General features: G+C 40.0%; 1 protein-coding gene and 1 long non-coding RNA gene across 6 annotated transcripts in view; one reads left to right on the top strand and one right to left on the bottom strand.

Moving 5' to 3' along the window:
• The window catches only part of LOC142104484 (uncharacterized), a 290,160-nt gene that overhangs the window by 95,690 nt on the left and 175,997 nt on the right, over window positions 1–18,473 (bottom strand). The window contains exon 6 of one of the 4 annotated variants that reach the window (XR_012679574.1): window positions 3,896–3,918. The exons of the other annotated variants lie outside the window; for them this stretch is intronic. This is a non-coding gene — a long non-coding RNA (uncharacterized LOC142104484). The remainder of the gene's footprint in view (window positions 1–3,895; window positions 3,919–18,473) is intronic. 4 annotated transcript variants of the gene reach the window in all.
• KCTD15 (potassium channel tetramerization domain containing 15) overlaps window positions 10,945–18,473 on the top strand; it is a 32,956-nt gene continuing 25,427 nt past the window's right edge. The window contains exons 1-2 of one of the 2 annotated variants that reach the window (XM_075189179.1): window positions 10,945–11,117; window positions 16,300–16,475. In XM_075189179.1, coding sequence (XP_075045280.1) covers window positions 16,312–16,475 — 164 coding nt within the window. In that variant the 5' untranslated portion in view covers window positions 10,945–11,117; window positions 16,300–16,311. The remainder of the gene's footprint in view (window positions 11,118–16,299; window positions 16,476–18,473) is intronic. The other variant, XM_075189178.1, reaches the window with a different exon arrangement.

Raw genomic sequence — 18,473 nt, 5'->3', positions numbered from 1 at the left:
GAATGGTTTGTTAATGCACATTACGCGTTTTGTTACCATCAAATTGAACATGTATAATGTCCTCAAACACAAGCGGAGAAAAAAAGAAAAGCTTCATTCGCAGAACAATTCAGCGGAAATTGTGCCTATAAAATCTTTAAAAAGTATCCTAATGTCACATTACTCTGCTTCCAATACATTTATAATTACTGAAGACTACGTGTGTGATTCTGGGCTGCGCTGGGGTGTTTTGCTGCGATGCTGCCTAAGCTGAGAAGTGTTTGCGTATTCTGCAATCACAGCAGTCAAGCTTTTCTCCATATAAATGTGATCACCACGGGAGAGTGCTGGCACGGCAACCAGCACAACATCCCCATAAAGCCATTTTAGGGGAGAAACTTAATTTTATGGAAGACATTTGGTAGTTGTCAGAGAGGGTTTAAGATGCACACAGCCTATTGCGGCTAGTAAAAAAAAAGGCATTGGCAAATTTCCAGTGATTTTCTGACTAACATATATGATGCATCATGTCCTAGGCAATGTGTCTAGTGCCCGAGGGGAACGACGACACCCTGCTTTGCTTCCAGCTGCTGAAGAACGTTTTATGACGGCGGCCATTCTTGCAGTGACTGCAATCCAAGATGGCTGCTTCTGCCTCCGCATGAAGTAGCTGGTTACAGGTGCACTGTTTGAAGGGGAACTGGAGCAGACACTTCTTTTTCGAAAATTTTAACCCTTTCACCGGTAGAAATGTGCCGCCAACTAAATGCGATGTAGTCTAAACAAAAAGAAAGGGGCTGTAGAATATACAGTTTCATTGTGCAAATCAGGCCTGGACATCCTGTGGCTCTCCAGGTGTTGTGAAACTACAAGCCCCAGCATGCATTGCCAAGCGATAGAGCTAGCAGGGTAAGCTGGGAGTGTGTGCTTGCAACAGTGGAACCCATCCATGGGCGGACCCAAACTTTTTTTTTAGGGGGTGAGAGCAGCTTAGCATAGTCACGCCCCTCCTTCACTCTGATCGGTTAGCCCCGCCCCCTCCATCGCCTTGATCGGACCTCTTGGGAGACAATTGCCTCAATCGCCCCTCTTTTGGATCAACCACTGAGCCCATCACCTACACAGAGTGGAGGCGGCCATTCATGACAATACATACCTCCCAACTGTCCCAGTTGTGGCTGGACAGACCCATTTTCAGGGGAAAAGTCCTGTTGACCCGCGGTTGACACTTTTGTCCCAACTCATGGGAGGTTGGGAGGTGTGTTTCTGCTCACCATGGTCATCTGGTGAGTGTGGCAATTCATGTCTGTGTTGCTGGGGGTCTGGGGACAGCCTAGCTCTTCATAAGCACCAGTCACCCCCTGGCGAGTGCCCACGTCCATTGCGACAAGAACACGACCCTAACGTGATGCAACTACGCCCACTAATCGGAGGAGTATTGGCCTTATCCTATCAGTTTACTAAGAAATAGTCTAACAGTTGCCAAGTTAGTGGTGGTGGGGGCCTAAAAATAGCAACTGGATGAAAGCGCACCCATGTTCTGTATTATAGCTGTGGAGACATTTCCTTATAAGAAAGGCATCAAATCCATTTTTAAATTCTGTAAATTTACCATCAGCACTTCATGTGGTAAGGAATTCTACAGCGTTACTACCCTTACAGTAAAGAACCCTTGCAGTGTCATGTTGAAGCAATCTTTTTTCCATTAGATATAGATGACTGCTCGTCTCTGTATGGTCCTCGGTACAAGAATGTGTCACACAAATGTCTGCATTGACCTCAAATATATTTATACATATTAATTAGGTCACCTCTTAGACATCTCCTCCACCAAAGAAAACAAACTTAGTGTTTCTAACCTTTCTTTAAAATGTAACCCTTCTAATCCCTTTATTAAGGTTGCCAGTGTCTGAGCCCTCTCAGGTTCTCCTATGTCCTTCTTACAGCGAGGTGCCCAAGACTATACCTCAAGTTGTGATACAATGTCTGCATCCCGTATATTTATCCTATAGGGCCTGAATGGTTAGGGAGCGTTCAAAACACTGGGTGAGTGATATAATATCACTTATTCAGCTTCTTTCATTTCCCAGCGAAGCCCCCATGTTAGGCGCAGGCCGATGACATGGAGGTAGAGCCGCAATCAGCAGCTTCCTATCTAGGGCGCAACAACTATGGGTTGGCCCTTTTGTCTGAATCTGGACCTTACTTTCTAGGTAATCTACAAGGTCATTACCAAAAATATTAAAAAGACAATGCCCAATACTGATCCAACATTAATAGTTGGAATGAATAATATGTTAATTTGTTAATATCCTATGTCTTCTAGCCTTCAATCAGTTCTCTACCATGGTAAGTATTAGGTTAGACCTAATACTGTCATCTCATGTACCAGACTATGTGGAGCAGTGCTGAATGCTATTGCAAGATACAAATACATCAACTGTATTACCAAGGTGCAGTTAGAAACTTACCTCCTCATGTAAACTAAGGTATCACAGGTCCTTCGTGAAACCATGCTGACACTGTGATATGACATTCATTTTTTAATTATTGTTTTGAGAACCGCACCCCTCAAAATCCCTTCAAATAATTTATCTATGACAGAAGTCGGACTACAAGCTTTACACGTTGAAAAAAGTTTTGTTCAAAGAATAAAGCATTTCTATAATAACATGCTCAAATAGCGAAAACAGAAGAGCTATTGTTTAGGTGCAAGTACTTCCAGGATACGTTAAATAGGCTTCCCCGTGCATAGGAGAATCATAGCGGGCATAGCGGTGTTACCGCTGGTGGGTCGAAATGAAAAAGTGCTGGCAATGGTGTTTTTTCCCCCCATTAATAAATCAGCCCCTTGGTCCTGTCATTGGGGTACCTCCACCGGCCATGTCGTGGATAAAAGAAACTACATTCATCTGACGACAGAACTATAGATAGTTCATTCACAGACTTAGGGGTAGATTTACTAAACTTTCTAAAATGGAAAAGTGAAGGTGTTGCCCATGGCAACCAATCAGACTCTAGCTATCACGTTCTAGAATGCACCAGATAGATGACAGCTGGAATCTGATTGGTTGCTATGGGCAACACCTCCTTTTCTCTTTTTAGAAGGTTTAGTAAATCTAGCCCTAATGCGGATCCAGGAGAAAATAAAAAAATCCAGACACTTACAATGAGCAGTACTGACCTGAATTACACCTTATCTGTATATTGCAAAATGTGATTTTCTTTTTTAGGGTATATACTAAGAGGCGGTTGTACAGCCGAGAGTGGTTCACTACGAAAGCGTCATGCTCAATGTATTTATATCATCCTATTTGACAATTTAAACACCTTTAATGTTGTACAGTACTTAAAAGACTGACACAAAGAGATGCCAAGATATTAAACCTTAAAGTCAAATCAATTATATACCTGGCAACTACAATTTTAAATAAAAAAAAAACTATACTGACTTATTTCGCAGTTCTGGGTTCACAATAAGTTTTAAATCTTTACTAAGTACAGACATTCACCCCAATGAATGCAGCAATACACAGATTCCGTACAGATTTTGACCTATACACAGACTGTACTGCGTAAAACTGTGCTTAGAATTCTACATATTTTAATTGACGATTTTCATTAGACTGGAATGCATTTCACCTTCAAGGTATAGTCGAATATTAAAAATAGCACTGATAAACATTTTCACATCACTCGATAAAATAGATTTTTCATTTCAGGGTCAAAAATATCATATTGAGATTTTTTTTTTCACCCTCTTAAACAATAACACTTACTATCTCTGTAGTTCTGTGCATACTTTTGAAGTGCCATATTAAAACCAATCTCTAGGCCTTCGGGCAAAGTGAAGCAATTAGTCTTGCAGTTGTGAATAAATAAGAAACCCTTTTATATAGCTGTCCTTGACACGTACCTTGCAAATCATGGAACTTTCATCTGGTGGAATAAAATGTTAAATAATGAACATCAAGACTAAAAACTTTGCCTGGTTTTCAGATGAGATTTCTACATATTTCTGTTATTATATTCATTATATTTACATTTAAAACACAATTTCTGTATATAGTCATCGGCAACACCTCCGGTAAAGCCCTTGCATATCTATTGCACATATGCAAAAAAAAAATCCTTTTTTTGGCTATTTTTTTGAAGGTTTTATCAAATCTATTTTTTACTTATTTATATATTTTCACTGCCAGCAATTTAATTAGTCAAGATGGGTTTTAAAACAGAAATGTATCGGTGTAATGGAATCTTGTGGTAACAAAGAAGAGAAAAACAAAACAGCATTAATGTTTATGAAAATAAATCTTGATAAATATTCCTGATAATATTCTAGACATCACCTCAAGTCAATACTTAAAAATAGTATAATGTGAATTTACAAGGCACAATCTTTTTTTTCTTCAGCCTAAAAGACGTCAGCTTGCTTTAGTCACGATTTAAATGAATAGAAAGCATTTGAAATAGTAACTATGCTATCAATATACCACATAAGTCAAAAGTATGTTTAAAATTAACACAAAATTAAAGAACCTAAAAATGTTAGTAAAATAAACAAGTGTCTCTTCCTTTTTTATATAATGTTCAGGTCCCAGATACTATAACAAATGTGTTTTATATATATATATATATATATATATATATATATATATATATATATATAATGAAAAACAATTGTTTATACAAAGAGGAGGCAGCCATTTTGTGGGCGGAGCTGAGTCACGTGATATGTAAAATAAGTTAATAGGCTGCATTTTGAAAAATATTCCTAAATATCGGAACTGGTGATGCCCAGGTGTGTGCAAGTTATTACTAAAGGTGTTTATGGTCACCTAGTAAAGAACTTGGCAGTTCCTGGGCACCGCAGTGGCACAGTGGTCAGCATTGCTGCCTCACAGCGCTGTGTTCAGGAGTATAAAGTGGTCCGAATCCTCTTATTATTATTATTATTATTATGATTATTTTATTTCCTGTTGTGGCGTCTGCATACCATGCCTTTCATGTAGTGTTGTTTTTTCGTGTCCCATTTACAACGTGACACATAAGACTAGCAGAAGATCATAATTAGATGCATCCAGTTCGCACCTACTCCGCAGAGTGACTTCGGTCACATTCCTACGTGATCACAGGTTCTACAGGCTACAAAAGGCGGGGGTTAAAATAAGCCGCACACAAGGAGTGCAGATGCATTGCAAATGATTTGTGAGGCGGCATAGTCATTTTCTATTGGGAAAAACAAAACTAAATTGATTTAAAGAAATATTATATACAAACACTTTGAAAAAAAAATGTATGATTTTATTTATATTTTCGATTTAGGGTAAAGCAAGGTCACCGATATGTCTGATAATGACGCTTTTCAGATATTATAACTTAAGTCATAAAAGCAAGTATTCTACCATTTCACCAATGGGGGGCACTGTTTCATTGGGGTGCATAGATAATGTATTATTATATTTATTATAACAGCAGTAACTGACAGTACCCATAAAACACCAACTCTCACTCTCTTAACTATTGTTTGTTTTTCCTTGTCATTCACAATGAAATACTAAGCAGCCAATCGGGTGTTCGTTCAAATCTCTGTAATCCAATTGGCTGCTTGAGACATCAATGTAAAGGACCAACAATAGACAGTGCATGCGATTATTAAATATCAGTACAAATTGGCGCATCCACGATATTCTTAGGAACATCGCTGACAACTGAATCTGCCCCATAAAGTAATTTTCTTCAAGTTTATGCCACTTGTATGAATGATTTAGTTTATCTTTCAAATGTATCACATATTCATCTTTGTCACACTATTATTAGATATATTTCCAGTTTTATCTGGAAGTTATGAAAACAGATTATTAATCGGACAGCCTAATAAACATATTAAGAAAAAAACAGCCATAATACTGTGCCTTCCATCATTCTTGTAGTCATTGATATAGTTGCTTAGGCATTATTTACATTAGCATGTGTGGGCTGTACTGTGGGCTGAAAGCCCTATGATGTAATCTCATGTGATCAGTCAGAGCCAATGTGCTGAGAGCTGGCAGACTTCCTGCAATCTGATTGATGTCACAGAAGGTTTACCAGAAGCACAGTGAGCAGCCCCTGCCAGAACGTCACTATTCACACTCTTCTTTGTCGTGAATATTTATGCACACCCGCCCAGAACAACGCTGGGATCTCCAGAAAGGTCAGTGAATAAATAATGTGCAAACGTCTTGCAAATGACATAATGAACTCGTTCGGAACTACGCTGCAGCAATCCAGTTGTTCAACCCGATTGTCCAATGATTGGGTCAAGGCCAATCTGGGCATCTTCAGTGGATCAGGGGTTTGGCACAATATGTACATGTCGCTAGCAAGCTTTCAGATTCTCCAGTCTGAATTATGAAAACATAATACAATGCTTATTGTTCTGGATGCTGATTGTAGGTCACTGGGAGTCTGCCCCTAATCCCAATATATGTGGCTACCTTTAGTCACTGTCAGCTTATCCAACCAACTCGTCCACGGATTTACCATTACGTGTCACCCACATTAAATCGCTCTGTTGACTTACTTGTGGCTTCCTCTCACTTGCACAGTGTCCCATTCAAGGACTCACAATGTCACTCTCACCATGTGACATATTGTCCATAAAATGGTCAGAAAGACAACAAAAAAACTACTATCACCTATAATCAGGTGGGAATGCTCCTCCCATTCAACTCCTATACTGTATAACAGAACAATCAACTATAGTTTGCATACAATACTAGGGCTAGATTTAAGTATACTATACTTGTCTGTATATTATACTAAATAGTATACTAAATATTTGCATTATACTAAATAAAGTGGAAATAAAACATTTGCCTTTCCTTGGATGTCAAACTAGAAAAGTCATTCTGGAGGTGTGCACTTGATGCTGCCATATTTCTGAAAGCGTCCATCCTACATTAAAGTTGCAGTAATATATGCTACACTGATTTTTTTTAACCTCCTTTACATGTCATGTACATAAAACACAATTTTGGCATCAGATTTTTTATCAGCACAGTTTTGTCATTTTAAGAATGATTATCATAGCAGTTACCAGTCAGAAAAAAAATATGTAACTGTAGAACTAATATAGCTCTATATATCACCTAAATGTCATTTTCACATGCATGAATAATGCCTCCTACACTGAGATTTACAGTAACTACACATAGCTGAAGCTAATTCTGAGACTGCAATCATTTGAGCTGCTGTGACATCACTGGTTCTGGCACTGCCCTTATGCATCTATAAACAAAACCACACAGTGCATTTCTGCAGAGCAAGTCTGTATGTGTGTCATTCACTGTCTGCTCAGTTACAGAAGCACCTCCCTTTTCAGGGGCAAACGCAGGATTTGCAGAGGGGGGTTTCCACACCACGCCACCAGTGGGCGTGACCAGCATGCATGGGGGCGTGGCTTTAATATTAGACAGTGCTTGGCTGCTCTCCAACTCTTCCTATCCCCATCATATACATGAGCAATGCTGCGTGCACTACTGTTAGGTGCATGCAGCTCTCTCTTTTTGAACAGAGCAGTGTGAAGCGGGGGCAATGTCCAGCCACCTCAATTATACAATGCCCCAGGCTTGGAGGGGGGTTTCCAAGCACTAGGAACCAGGGCCGGCTTTACCACTAGGCAACCTAGGCAATTGCCTAGGGCCCAGCGGTCCCCAGAGGACCCTCCCAGCGCCTGCAGTGAGACCAACTTTTAAAAATGGGCCGCTACTTATGGGCCAGTGCTCTGTGCTTGCCCCCCTGGGCTAAAGTCTGCCAGCCAGCCCCTGAATAGGGGAAAAATGTTATGCTAAAAACTATAGTGCTATGGATTTTTTCAGGGAGGGGGCCCCAAACCAGTATCTTGCCTAGGGCCCCATGAGGTCTAAATCTGGCTCTGCTAGGAACCCCCCTCCCCTCGGTTTGCCTATGCTTTTATCACAGCATCCAGCTGCAAAGGAGTTAGAGACATCATGCCTGGCTTATGTTGTTGCTAATAAACCCTATAGTTATTTCATATATATTATTCAGCCTAATAATACTTGCTCTTTGTCCTCCTCTATTTAAAAATGATAGTTAACCTGGCCTAATATAAGCATTGCAAAGTTCTGTAAACAGCCACTTACATGCAAAATATCAGCCTATATAGACTAGATAGAAGTTTTGCACCATAATAAGTTTAGTATGAGTTGTTAATGCAATGGGCGTACTGTAGTTCACAGGGGTCCACTGGCTGCATGGATGGAACGTTTCAAAGCTATTTTTGCAGCCCCAGTCTGCACCGACAACCTCCACAAACTACATTGTATAACAAACATTCTACTATTATTTTGCCTGTAACCATATTGTTGTAGAATATACGCGGCCCTCTTGATGAAAATACTTGGACAGCATAACCTTGCGTCTAACCCTATACAAATACTTCATAATCAGTACATTTATCTGTATAGAGTCGCTTTATGCGACAAGAAATTGAAAACCATAACTACCAGTTTTCGGAGAGCCACAAATCACAGTCACACAATAGTTCTCATTATATTCTTTTTTCACACCCTCTAGAGCTCAAAGAGAATTTGTAATGAAGATTTAAGCGACAATTTCAGCATGTAGGTGTTACATTATTCTTAGCAGCGGCCCGCATCCAATATCACTATATCCTACTAATAAAATCCTAATTAATAAAAAAAGAAAAAAAGTCTTTGTCCTGAGCAGATTCACCTGTCCTTTGTACCTGATCTACACCTGTCCCGTTTAAACAACCCCCCTGAAAACAACGTGTGGAGTGCGGGATGCTAATCATTAAGATGACCTAATTCTCATTCTCCTTTTCATTTCAAAAGCCGCGTTAAAAATCCATAAATTAAGGAAATTAACTGATGGAGCCCCCTGGCATCTTTGTAAGCTATTTAAATCTTTAAATTTACAACATCTTTTGCATATATCAAGTAATTGAACTAACTGCGGGGATGTAACTTTAATGAGAAAATTTCCCTTTTCTGCTGGAGTTTGTACTCTAAAAACAAAAAAAAGAGCGCCCCAGGAAGTAAAAGTTGTTTATTCCTGCCATGGGGATAAAAAGACTGTATGAAGTTCTTTTGTAGCTTTGTGATATGCAAGAACAAAAGGCATATGGAATATTAAATTAATTATACTAATCCTAGCACCTTGTCATACCAAACAAAAGTGGCAACTGGGACATAGTCTCCTGCTAACCTCGAAACAAAAGCACTTGACCTTTAGAAAGGGGTGAACAGCAGACCTGTCACTGTGCTGCAGTTGCGACACTTTGACACTAGTTGGTGCTGAAGATCTTCTAGAAATGATTATAGGATGTCTGCTGCTGTTCTTATTATTATTATTATTATTATTATTATTATGATGATGGTACTATTGCTACAAGCCTAAAAAGTGAAAACTGTATATAGCAAAGACACATCCCCAGATCTGGAGCGAAAATTAGTGATGTAAGTGTTGCAGAATTCAACCGCTCCTCGCCATAAAATCCCTGTTTCTCATCAGCTCCAAACCAGTGGCTGGCTGAAGGGAGGGTGGGATTCAATGTCCCCTTGGGGTAGTGTGTGTGTTTTTTATTATAATGATTGTGACCACTACAGTATTGCACTGGCCAGCACAGCAATCCATGATGGCACTGCTGTCTGAAGCCAGCATCCAAGAATGCACACAATGATGATTGACAGCTCAGCAGTATAAGAAGTTCTGCAGCATCTGCAGTCATATTGACATGCACTATGATTGTTTTTTTTTATATATTTAAAGACAGACAAATTAACAAGAGTGTTAGATGTATTAGTATTTTGGACACAGTGTAACACGGACCCTGCAGAAACAAGACAGTTTGACCCTATTCAAAAGTTTTCTTTTTAATTGAAGTTTATTTGGTTCATTTTTTTTATGCTTTGTCAAAAGGGAGAGAGGCTACAAAGCCTGTAAAGATGCAGGGGACGGAGGTGGGGGATGTGGAATATCTGCATAGGAGATCTTCATAGCAGACATCTCCAGCTAGCCGTGCTCTATAATTGAAATGGCGCGTTTAGCTGGGGGCTAGTGCGGAGGGTGCATTTTGCAATAGCACAAAGCTTGTCCACAGACGTCATTTGGTATTAATGGCCTGAAGGGAATCTAATGCCAGACATTAGCAGGGAGGTTGAAAAAGGGAACTTCGGGGTGGGTGGGGGCAGCTACGGGGTGAAAATAGCTTAGGGAGGGGAAGGAAAGGTAAAAGGGGCAATAAATTTGGGGGTAAACGAAAAGTAAAGGGCTGGCAGCAGAGATTTAAGCTGCAGGGAGGGGATATTTAGGGATGGGTAGTGTGTGTGAAAGTTGGGGGGTTTTAGTGGGGAAAATGGTTTTGGGCAAAACACAGACATGTCTAGGGAGCAATGGGTTAAAAAAGTGTGAAAATAACAAAATGTTTTCCAGGGTGTAAAATAAAATTAGGGTGATGTTACAAATTATATTTCAAGGAGGGGGGGGTCTGTATCAGAAAGTTGAGACTGGGGGCTAAAGGGTTCTACGCTGTAGATTTAGGGTATCAGGAAAGAGCACTGCCCCCACCCCCTAAAACCCTCCACATTAACTTTGCCTGCAAGTCGTAGTGTGTGTGGCACTGCAATTGTAACACACAAAGTCAAAGGATGTGAGAAACGTGCCCTGTGTTACTTATTTGGGAACTGAAAATTTATGCCTAGCTGAAAGCGCCCCAGGAAAAATTACATCAGACGAAATGACAATGATTAAAATCAGCTTTTTTCCCTCCTCTCCCTTCCTCCGTTTCCCTGACTCGTCTGGTGGAAACGTGACAGTAGCCGGGTGATATCCGAACCGTTATCCCACAGCTGGAACCGGGGGGGGGAACCGTAAGAGGGGTCGGAAAGAAGGGGGCAGAGCCGGGAACACTTTAATTGGAGCTAATCCTTGCCCTGGAGGCGTTTGGAAGCCCAGAGCTAGGAGCGTGTGCGCTCTCTCCTGCTCTCTCTCCAGCTCAGGCGCACGCATTCTCCCGGCTGCTGCTGTGCCGGAGACAGGGGGGCACCGATCCAGGAAGAGGACACGGCACACAGGGAAGAGGAGGAGAAGGAAATCTGGCCAGGTTTAAGGTAAGAGAGGAAGGGGGGTTTGCTGGATCTTTTTTGGAAAAGTGACTTGGAAGAAGTAGTCTGGCCAGGGGTGCTCACCCTATCCCCCCTCCCCAGCCAGACCCCCCGAGCCTTGGGGGACGTGGGGAGCAGGGGCTATAATGTCATGATTGTAACACATGGATGTATTGTGTCTGCATGTCGTACACAGGGTTGCACTAGAGGGAGGTCTGCAGCAGATTTTGGGGAGGGGGGGGTGGGGGGTGTAAACGGAGCTGGTTTGGGGTGCAGAAGCGGTGGGTGATGCCCCTGCCATCATGCGCTGGGTGTACTTTGTGTGCGTTGGAGCCTGGACATGAGTGTACCCTATTATTACTGTATGTCCAATGCCTTGCAGTACCAGCCTTCACATGCTCTCTGGTACAGCTTGTCTTTCAAAGTAAGCTGGGATTTGTTGTGTTCTTGTGAGGAGGGGGCGACGGAGGACAGAATTTTGGGGAAGGTTTTGGGAACATATGTATGGTCCAGACTGTCTGTTATGGAACACAAGAGGGACAAGTGTCTGGGTGCTGAGAGTTTCCATCCACTTCCTCTTGTCCAAAACTTTATAGCAAATGCTGATGGCTGCTGTATCCCCAGCTGTTTTCAATATTTGGTTGTTAAGGTGGAGATATTGTGCTACTTTTCCTTTAATGTAACCATTCTAGTGGATGTATAGTATATATATATATATATATTTATTTATTTGAAGGCTTCCTAATACTTGCGCTCTACTTGGCTAATCTCCCTAGAAGTTAAGACTGGACCACTGAAGACAGCCCCAGTATTTAGACTTAAAGAATTAACCCTTTCAACGGAAGGCTTTTATGCCAATGTGGGTGCGTGTGGCAGTGGAAAGCAGAGGGTTAATAACAATCATGCTATCAGTTTTAAGATTACAGGATATTTTGGAAACATGTTTTTTGGTATTGGGTTTCCTCCAGGTGCTCTGGTTTCGTCTCATAGTCCAAAAAGATACTGGTAGTTTAATTGGCTCCTGACAAAATGGACCCGTGTGTGTGTGTGGGGGGGGGGGGGGGGGGGGGTGTAGGGTATTTAGATTGTAAGCTCCAATGGGACAGGGACTGATCTGAATGTCTAGATACCTCCTGTACAAGGCTGTGTAATATGATTGGCGCTATATAAATAAATAAGTTGGCATTCTTTAACTGTGAACTTGACTACCTCACAAGTATTTTTCTTCTTTTGTGACTTGATTTCACACACTACTGGCTGATCATCTCTTTTTTTTTATTCTTTTGTTAGTAGTAGATGCTGAGGGTGTTTCAGCAACCTTTCACCTAGCCGGTCCCTTCATTCTGCCTGTGTCTAGTATCCACAGACTCTTGTTGTTTCCAGCGTCAACAACAGTATTAGTTACCAGGGGCCTGCAGACATCTGCAGAGAAGAGGGGGTAACCCCTTTACACCCCAAACTTCTTACACTTTTGAAGTTTTGTTTTATTTCCACCCTTTTTAAGTGGGATCTAAACGCACCAACCCTGTGTGTGTGCATTAAACCAGGAGTATTCCTGGAGGCTTTTGTGTTCTGAAGACAACACCCTGGAATATTCTCTCCACTTTCAACATTCTCCGCTTTGGGCCATTTGCCCCAGGCGCCAAGCTTGAATGGGAGCTCTCAGAAACCGCCTCCTGTTTACCTTTTATGGTTAAAATAACAGCTTTAGCAAAAGAGGCAACTTCATGGAGGAACGATTTCTGGAAATCTTCTCAAGCTGCAGCAGCCTAGCTAGTTTAATCACCCCTAGAGAGCTGAACAACTGTGAGCACAATGGGACACAGAATCATTTTGTGTGTAAATGAGCATGCCATCCTGATTACTTCACTTTACATGGGCAAATAGCTTTTACAAGCAACATTTGTGCAGTTACGACAAAAGCAAAGGGGGAAGATAATCTGCCTTTTTTTTTTTTTTTTACAAAGGACTGGATGTGCTTATACTGGAGGAGGGATGAACAACAAAACAAAACTACAATGCCACATAATTCCAGGACCTGGCAGTATTGGTTTTGCCCACAGCTAGATCAGCCGTCACCTAATACTTAAGACCACCCTCCTTTTTTTTATGCAATTAAAGACGGTGGTACAAACAACTAATGTAATTGTGTTTAACCCAGTGTGTGCTGGGAGGATGTTGTGGTGGAAGGGCCAGAAGTTAGCATCTCTCCACAGTTTTATCAGTGAGTTCATATTCACCTTTCTCCATGTATGTATGGCTATTCTTATATCCCATTGAATGGCATCACTACCCCGTTCACATAGAGATTATGCCTAAAATCAGTGCCATGTCCACAATGCTCTCTTTATTTCCCAAAGGGGCTGCAAAATTAATTTAAAGCCCTATTCCCGCAGTGCATTCTGGGAGTGGAAAAGTTAGTAATTTTACCCCAAAGTGGATGGCGTATTTTTATTATTACTCATTGTTTAAAGAAGTAAAATTTTCTCTTTTTTTTATTAGACTCAGTTTATTGTTATTATATTTATAGAATTAGGGCGGGAACTAGGTTTTAAGCCATGTAAAAATACTTCATGGAGGCAACAACATCATTTTGATTTGCACTTAAACTGGGCACTGAACTCAGCTAACAAGATGCAACATTATCCTGAACTTTATTATATAGAGCTGAATATGGAGCCCATATAGAAATCCCTCCTTCAGGTATCACAGTCAATTACTTACGTATGTTCCTTTTAAATGACCTTGTAGTTGACTCATCTATATCCTTCCATTATTTAGGAAAGTGACCTTTGGAAAGTGCACCAGCAACGTGTAACATTCTTCAAAGTCTGTCATATCCATTTATAAATCAATGTGCTATCTATTGATGGATCTATATCAATGGATGGATCAATCAAGGAATTTACCTAACTATGTATCAGCCTATTTTCCTATAGATCAATCATTATATCTAGAAACCAATCTGTACATCCGTGATTAAACAAGCGCTGTATACAACTATGCATCAGTCTTCATCAATCAATCTGATAATCTGTAGAACAATCAGTTGATCTATCTATCTATCTATCTACAGACCGATTATTCTGTATTTATAAAGTGACAACAACTTTATACAGCGTTGTACATTGAGGGGGTCTTAATAGAAAGTACCCATAATGCCTTGCAACAGCAGGTAAAGACAATGTGGTCACACCAGTTTATAATCTAAGAGGCAAACTGGTGCCACAAGATCAATATTATATATCGATGACCTATCAATATATTGCTTATGTGTCATTTACATTGTGTGTATATCTGAAAGTGGAGCCCTTGAATACATAATATAGTTATACATAGCACCGTATCCAGTCTCACAATGTATGTGTGTGTGTACTCACTGTATAGTAATGTGACACAAACTCCCAAAGGCTCATATTGTGTCTGAATAGTATTGTTTAACAGACTGTACTCTAGGATTTTATCGTATTACAGATCAGTGGTGACTGCAGTGTGTGTGTGATATATTGTATAACAGGCTATACACAATACACTGATCATATTACAGGCTGCCGGTGAACAGTCTGTGTATATATCAGGATTTTGTAACAGAACATAACACTACTCCATTGTTACATTACAGGCTAAGCAGTTCACAGAGTTTGCATTTGGGTTTAAATACAAGCATCACAGATGATGTTATAACTTTTTGTTTTAACATATTTAACATATTGTTCAAATATTTTAAAATGTAATTAATAACAAAAATAAAGTTGTTTTTACATTAAAACTAAAGGATATGTACATATTGTGGAGTCCTTGATCGTAACTAGTGCTAAAGCTGACGGCCATTCTCTTACCTGAGAAATCCAACTCTGTATATGGTGCGTGATCACCTAGTGTCACCTGTGACAGGTATAATACCGCAATGCACACAGAATAAAGCCCTGGATTACTCCAACTCTTATTTATATCAGAGTCAGAGAGAGCGACGCATTGGGTCAGTTAATGGTCTGTAAACTAAACGTGGATTGCACTGGTGCACTAAGGTTGTGAGTTAGGGGCAGCTCCAATAAGTGTTTTGTAAAATTATATTTTATGTGTCATTTGTTCTTAGTTACGTTCTAGACACAGGCAGAGGGACTGGTGGAGATGGGAGACCTCTGTTCTATAAATGTCTATTTAACTGGTCACTAATGTGGTTAAATTGACTACATTAGACTTCAGGAACAACCACTAGGTCATTATAGTGACCATAACTCCCTTCATTGGCAAATTGTTCTACTATGGCTAAAGTATTACACTGGAACCAATTACAGATTTTATATTTATTTACTGCAAACATTCAGTTTTTTTAGATACATCTAATGCTCACAGCAAAAAGACGGTTACATGAACAGTCAATAAGAGGGTTAATGTTTCTGTACTTCCTTATACAGGTTACAGATAACTTTAGTTTAGTGTCCTGTACTTTAAATCAGGCAGCTGGAAACAATTTTCATTTTTCTACATACATCAAAGCAATGGAGTCTTGAGTATCCTTAGCATTAACCTATGCCATTTGGTTCTGGCAGGTAGATTAATCACACATTGTTAATGCGCAGGCTAGTATGACTATTCCCCTCCAAAAAAAAACCAACTTATTTGTTTTGCATTGTTCTATTTTGTGCACAGGTAGGTTAAGGCGACAGAGAGACCGTACAGTAGGTGATCTGATGTGAAATATCCTCTGTGTTTATAATAAATGCCTTTGCTACTAAGGAAGTCACTAATTTAGAGGTGTCTCGTTATTGAAACACACTTGCAAAAAAAAAAACAAAAACCCCTGAATCTCAATTCACAAATTGGTTATACGTTTGTCAGGGGATATTTCACATCTAACACGTAAGCCCACGACCTTTAATTAGAATTTTGCAGTTTGTTTTGTGCCCCTTGAGGCTGACACCTTGAGAAAAAGAAAAAGAAGAAGGAAAAAAAAAAAAAGGTCCCTGATTTCTTATTGCTAATAAGTATCTTCCACCTACCCTCTGGTATTTTAAGGAAAGGATGCAAATATATTTAATTGCGGTGTGGCAATAATTTGTAAGCTGAAGATATAATCAGGCAGATGCAAAAATGATCTGATTAGATCTGTGATCACATCACAAAGATAATACAGATTGCGCTGAAGGATTACTGGTTTGTTTTTTTTGTTTTCCTTTGCAACTAGGAGGAATCCAACATGTCCCGTCTGTCTCTAACCCGGTCCCCAGTTTCTCCCCTGGCTTCCCAAGGAATCCCACTTCCAGCTCAGCTCACCAAATCCAACGCTCCAGTTCATATCGATGTAGGAGGTCATATGTATACCAGCAGCCTGGCCACGCTCACCAAGTACCCCGACTCCAGGTAAGAACAAATCTACTTTGTTCGTTTGCATCTCAAACTGACTGACACAGTTCCATTGTGTCTTCTGTTCCGTTCTCTCTATTCTCTCTCCTCCTTTAACGCTCAGACACCAGAATACACGACTGATCAACGTGTGCTTTGCTCTATACCCTCTGAATACCCAGGGGATTTCAAAGAGCGATGATTAAATACTTTGGTACGGGGAATGTTTGCATTACAGATACAGGAACCTGCTACCTGTATTCCGTGGGAAGACTTGACCTCACTATTAAACAATTAAGGAACATTCAGCTTATTAAGTCTTTAAAGTATTTCCGAGCATAGACATTGCATACTTTTCTTTACGTCTACCAGATTCGCTTAAAAAAAAAATTGCATATCCCCATCAGTCAGTGCTGCCAGTCGATTTTGGATATCAGTTTGTTATTTATGGGTATTTGTTATTAAAATTTCCTTGATACAGTCCATAGAAAGTAGAACTTGTTTTTTAGACCAGGGAATGTGTTCACTGAACTTTTAAAAGTGTGTTACGTGAATTTTGGGAAAAAGATTCAATACTGTTGGTTAAATATTTTTTTGGGCTTTCGTTTTTAAGGGCTAGTAGTGTAGTGTAGAGGATTATATTATCTTCTATCTCTCCTTTGTATGAATTTATCCACGGTACAGTCAAGTCTAAAAACTTTCTATCCACTAGACATGTCTGACCCTTAACCACAGATATCAGTCCGTACACAGGCGTTTTTCATTAGCTGTGTTCTCCCAATTAGCTTAGTAATTAGCAGCGTTTTGTATTATAGCAGCACATATTGGTGGTGGTGGGGGGGGGGTTGACTTTGCGGTATGTTCCGGTTATGTCTGACACGCCTATACACAAACTTATTAAAAGGTTATGCACTGGTGTAATTGGCTCCTGCAATAACATTCTAGCTAGTTAAACTGTAACTGGTTTTTTTTCCATCGAGCAAGGTCGTAGCTAGAACCAATATTATGCCGCAGTTTTATTCATTTTGTTTATTAAAAATTATTCCTGGAGTCCCGAAAATCATAATCGAGGTAAAGTTGCTGCCCCCCTGAGAACAGTATAGCTTAGTATATGCAGCATACTTTGGCTATAAGAGGTAGGTTTGTCACATAATAATTAGGAACATAATCCCATTCCTCCGTTGCCAGATGTTTGGCAAAACTCACAGACATTACAGCCCCCTTCACTGTGTTGTGAGAATCTCACTTTACAGCATCTGGGCTACATTTTGGTTCACAAGTTTCAGAGACTTCTTAAGTCTGGTGTGTGCTTCATACCGGTATGTGCGTAATACCTGGAGTTTTTCAGGACAGTTTATGCTTCCTAATAAAACAACCTGGGAAAGTTTTGGAGTTGAGGAATTATTTAAAAAAAATAAAAATAAAAATGCCAATTGTCTTGATACAAAAGTATACGAGTGTGTTGTTACCTTATTGGTCAATTAACTAATGCTTAAAACTACAATATATTCGTCTTTTAAATGCACACAACTAAAACAAATGTTTATGGTAGTTTGAATAAAGGATGAAAAAGTGACATTCTCAGTTGCCACCTTAGGCAGGAGAATGGCTAGGCATACCGCTGCATACAGGGCTTCTGTGTATAATATACACTGTATATCATATGCCTGTGTTGCATCATCTTCTCTTACCACCTAAGACTATTCTATTTTATGTAGTTTGATCTGGACATACCGTATCACCATTAGGTAAAGCATAATATATATATATATATATATATATATATATATATATATATATAATAAAATATCTATCTCTCTCTCTCTATATATATATAAATTACTCTAAGGGGGAATTCAATTCCGTCAGTACAGTAATTGCTGTGCGTTATTACCGTTACTACGGTAATTTCAACGCTCATACTTTGCTTGCAGCTCCCTGAGCCGCGAGAAGAATTCCGCGTTGCAATTACTGCACTAACGGTAAGAATGCGCACCAGGCGTTCTTTAGAACAAC

This window comes from Mixophyes fleayi, chromosome 10 (assembly GCF_038048845.1).
Source record: "Mixophyes fleayi isolate aMixFle1 chromosome 10, aMixFle1.hap1, whole genome shotgun sequence".
NCBI lineage: Eukaryota > Metazoa > Chordata > Amphibia > Anura > Limnodynastidae > Mixophyes > Mixophyes fleayi.
The sequence above is the reverse complement of the archived record's forward strand: the minus strand, read 5'-3'. Positions and strand labels throughout refer to the sequence as shown.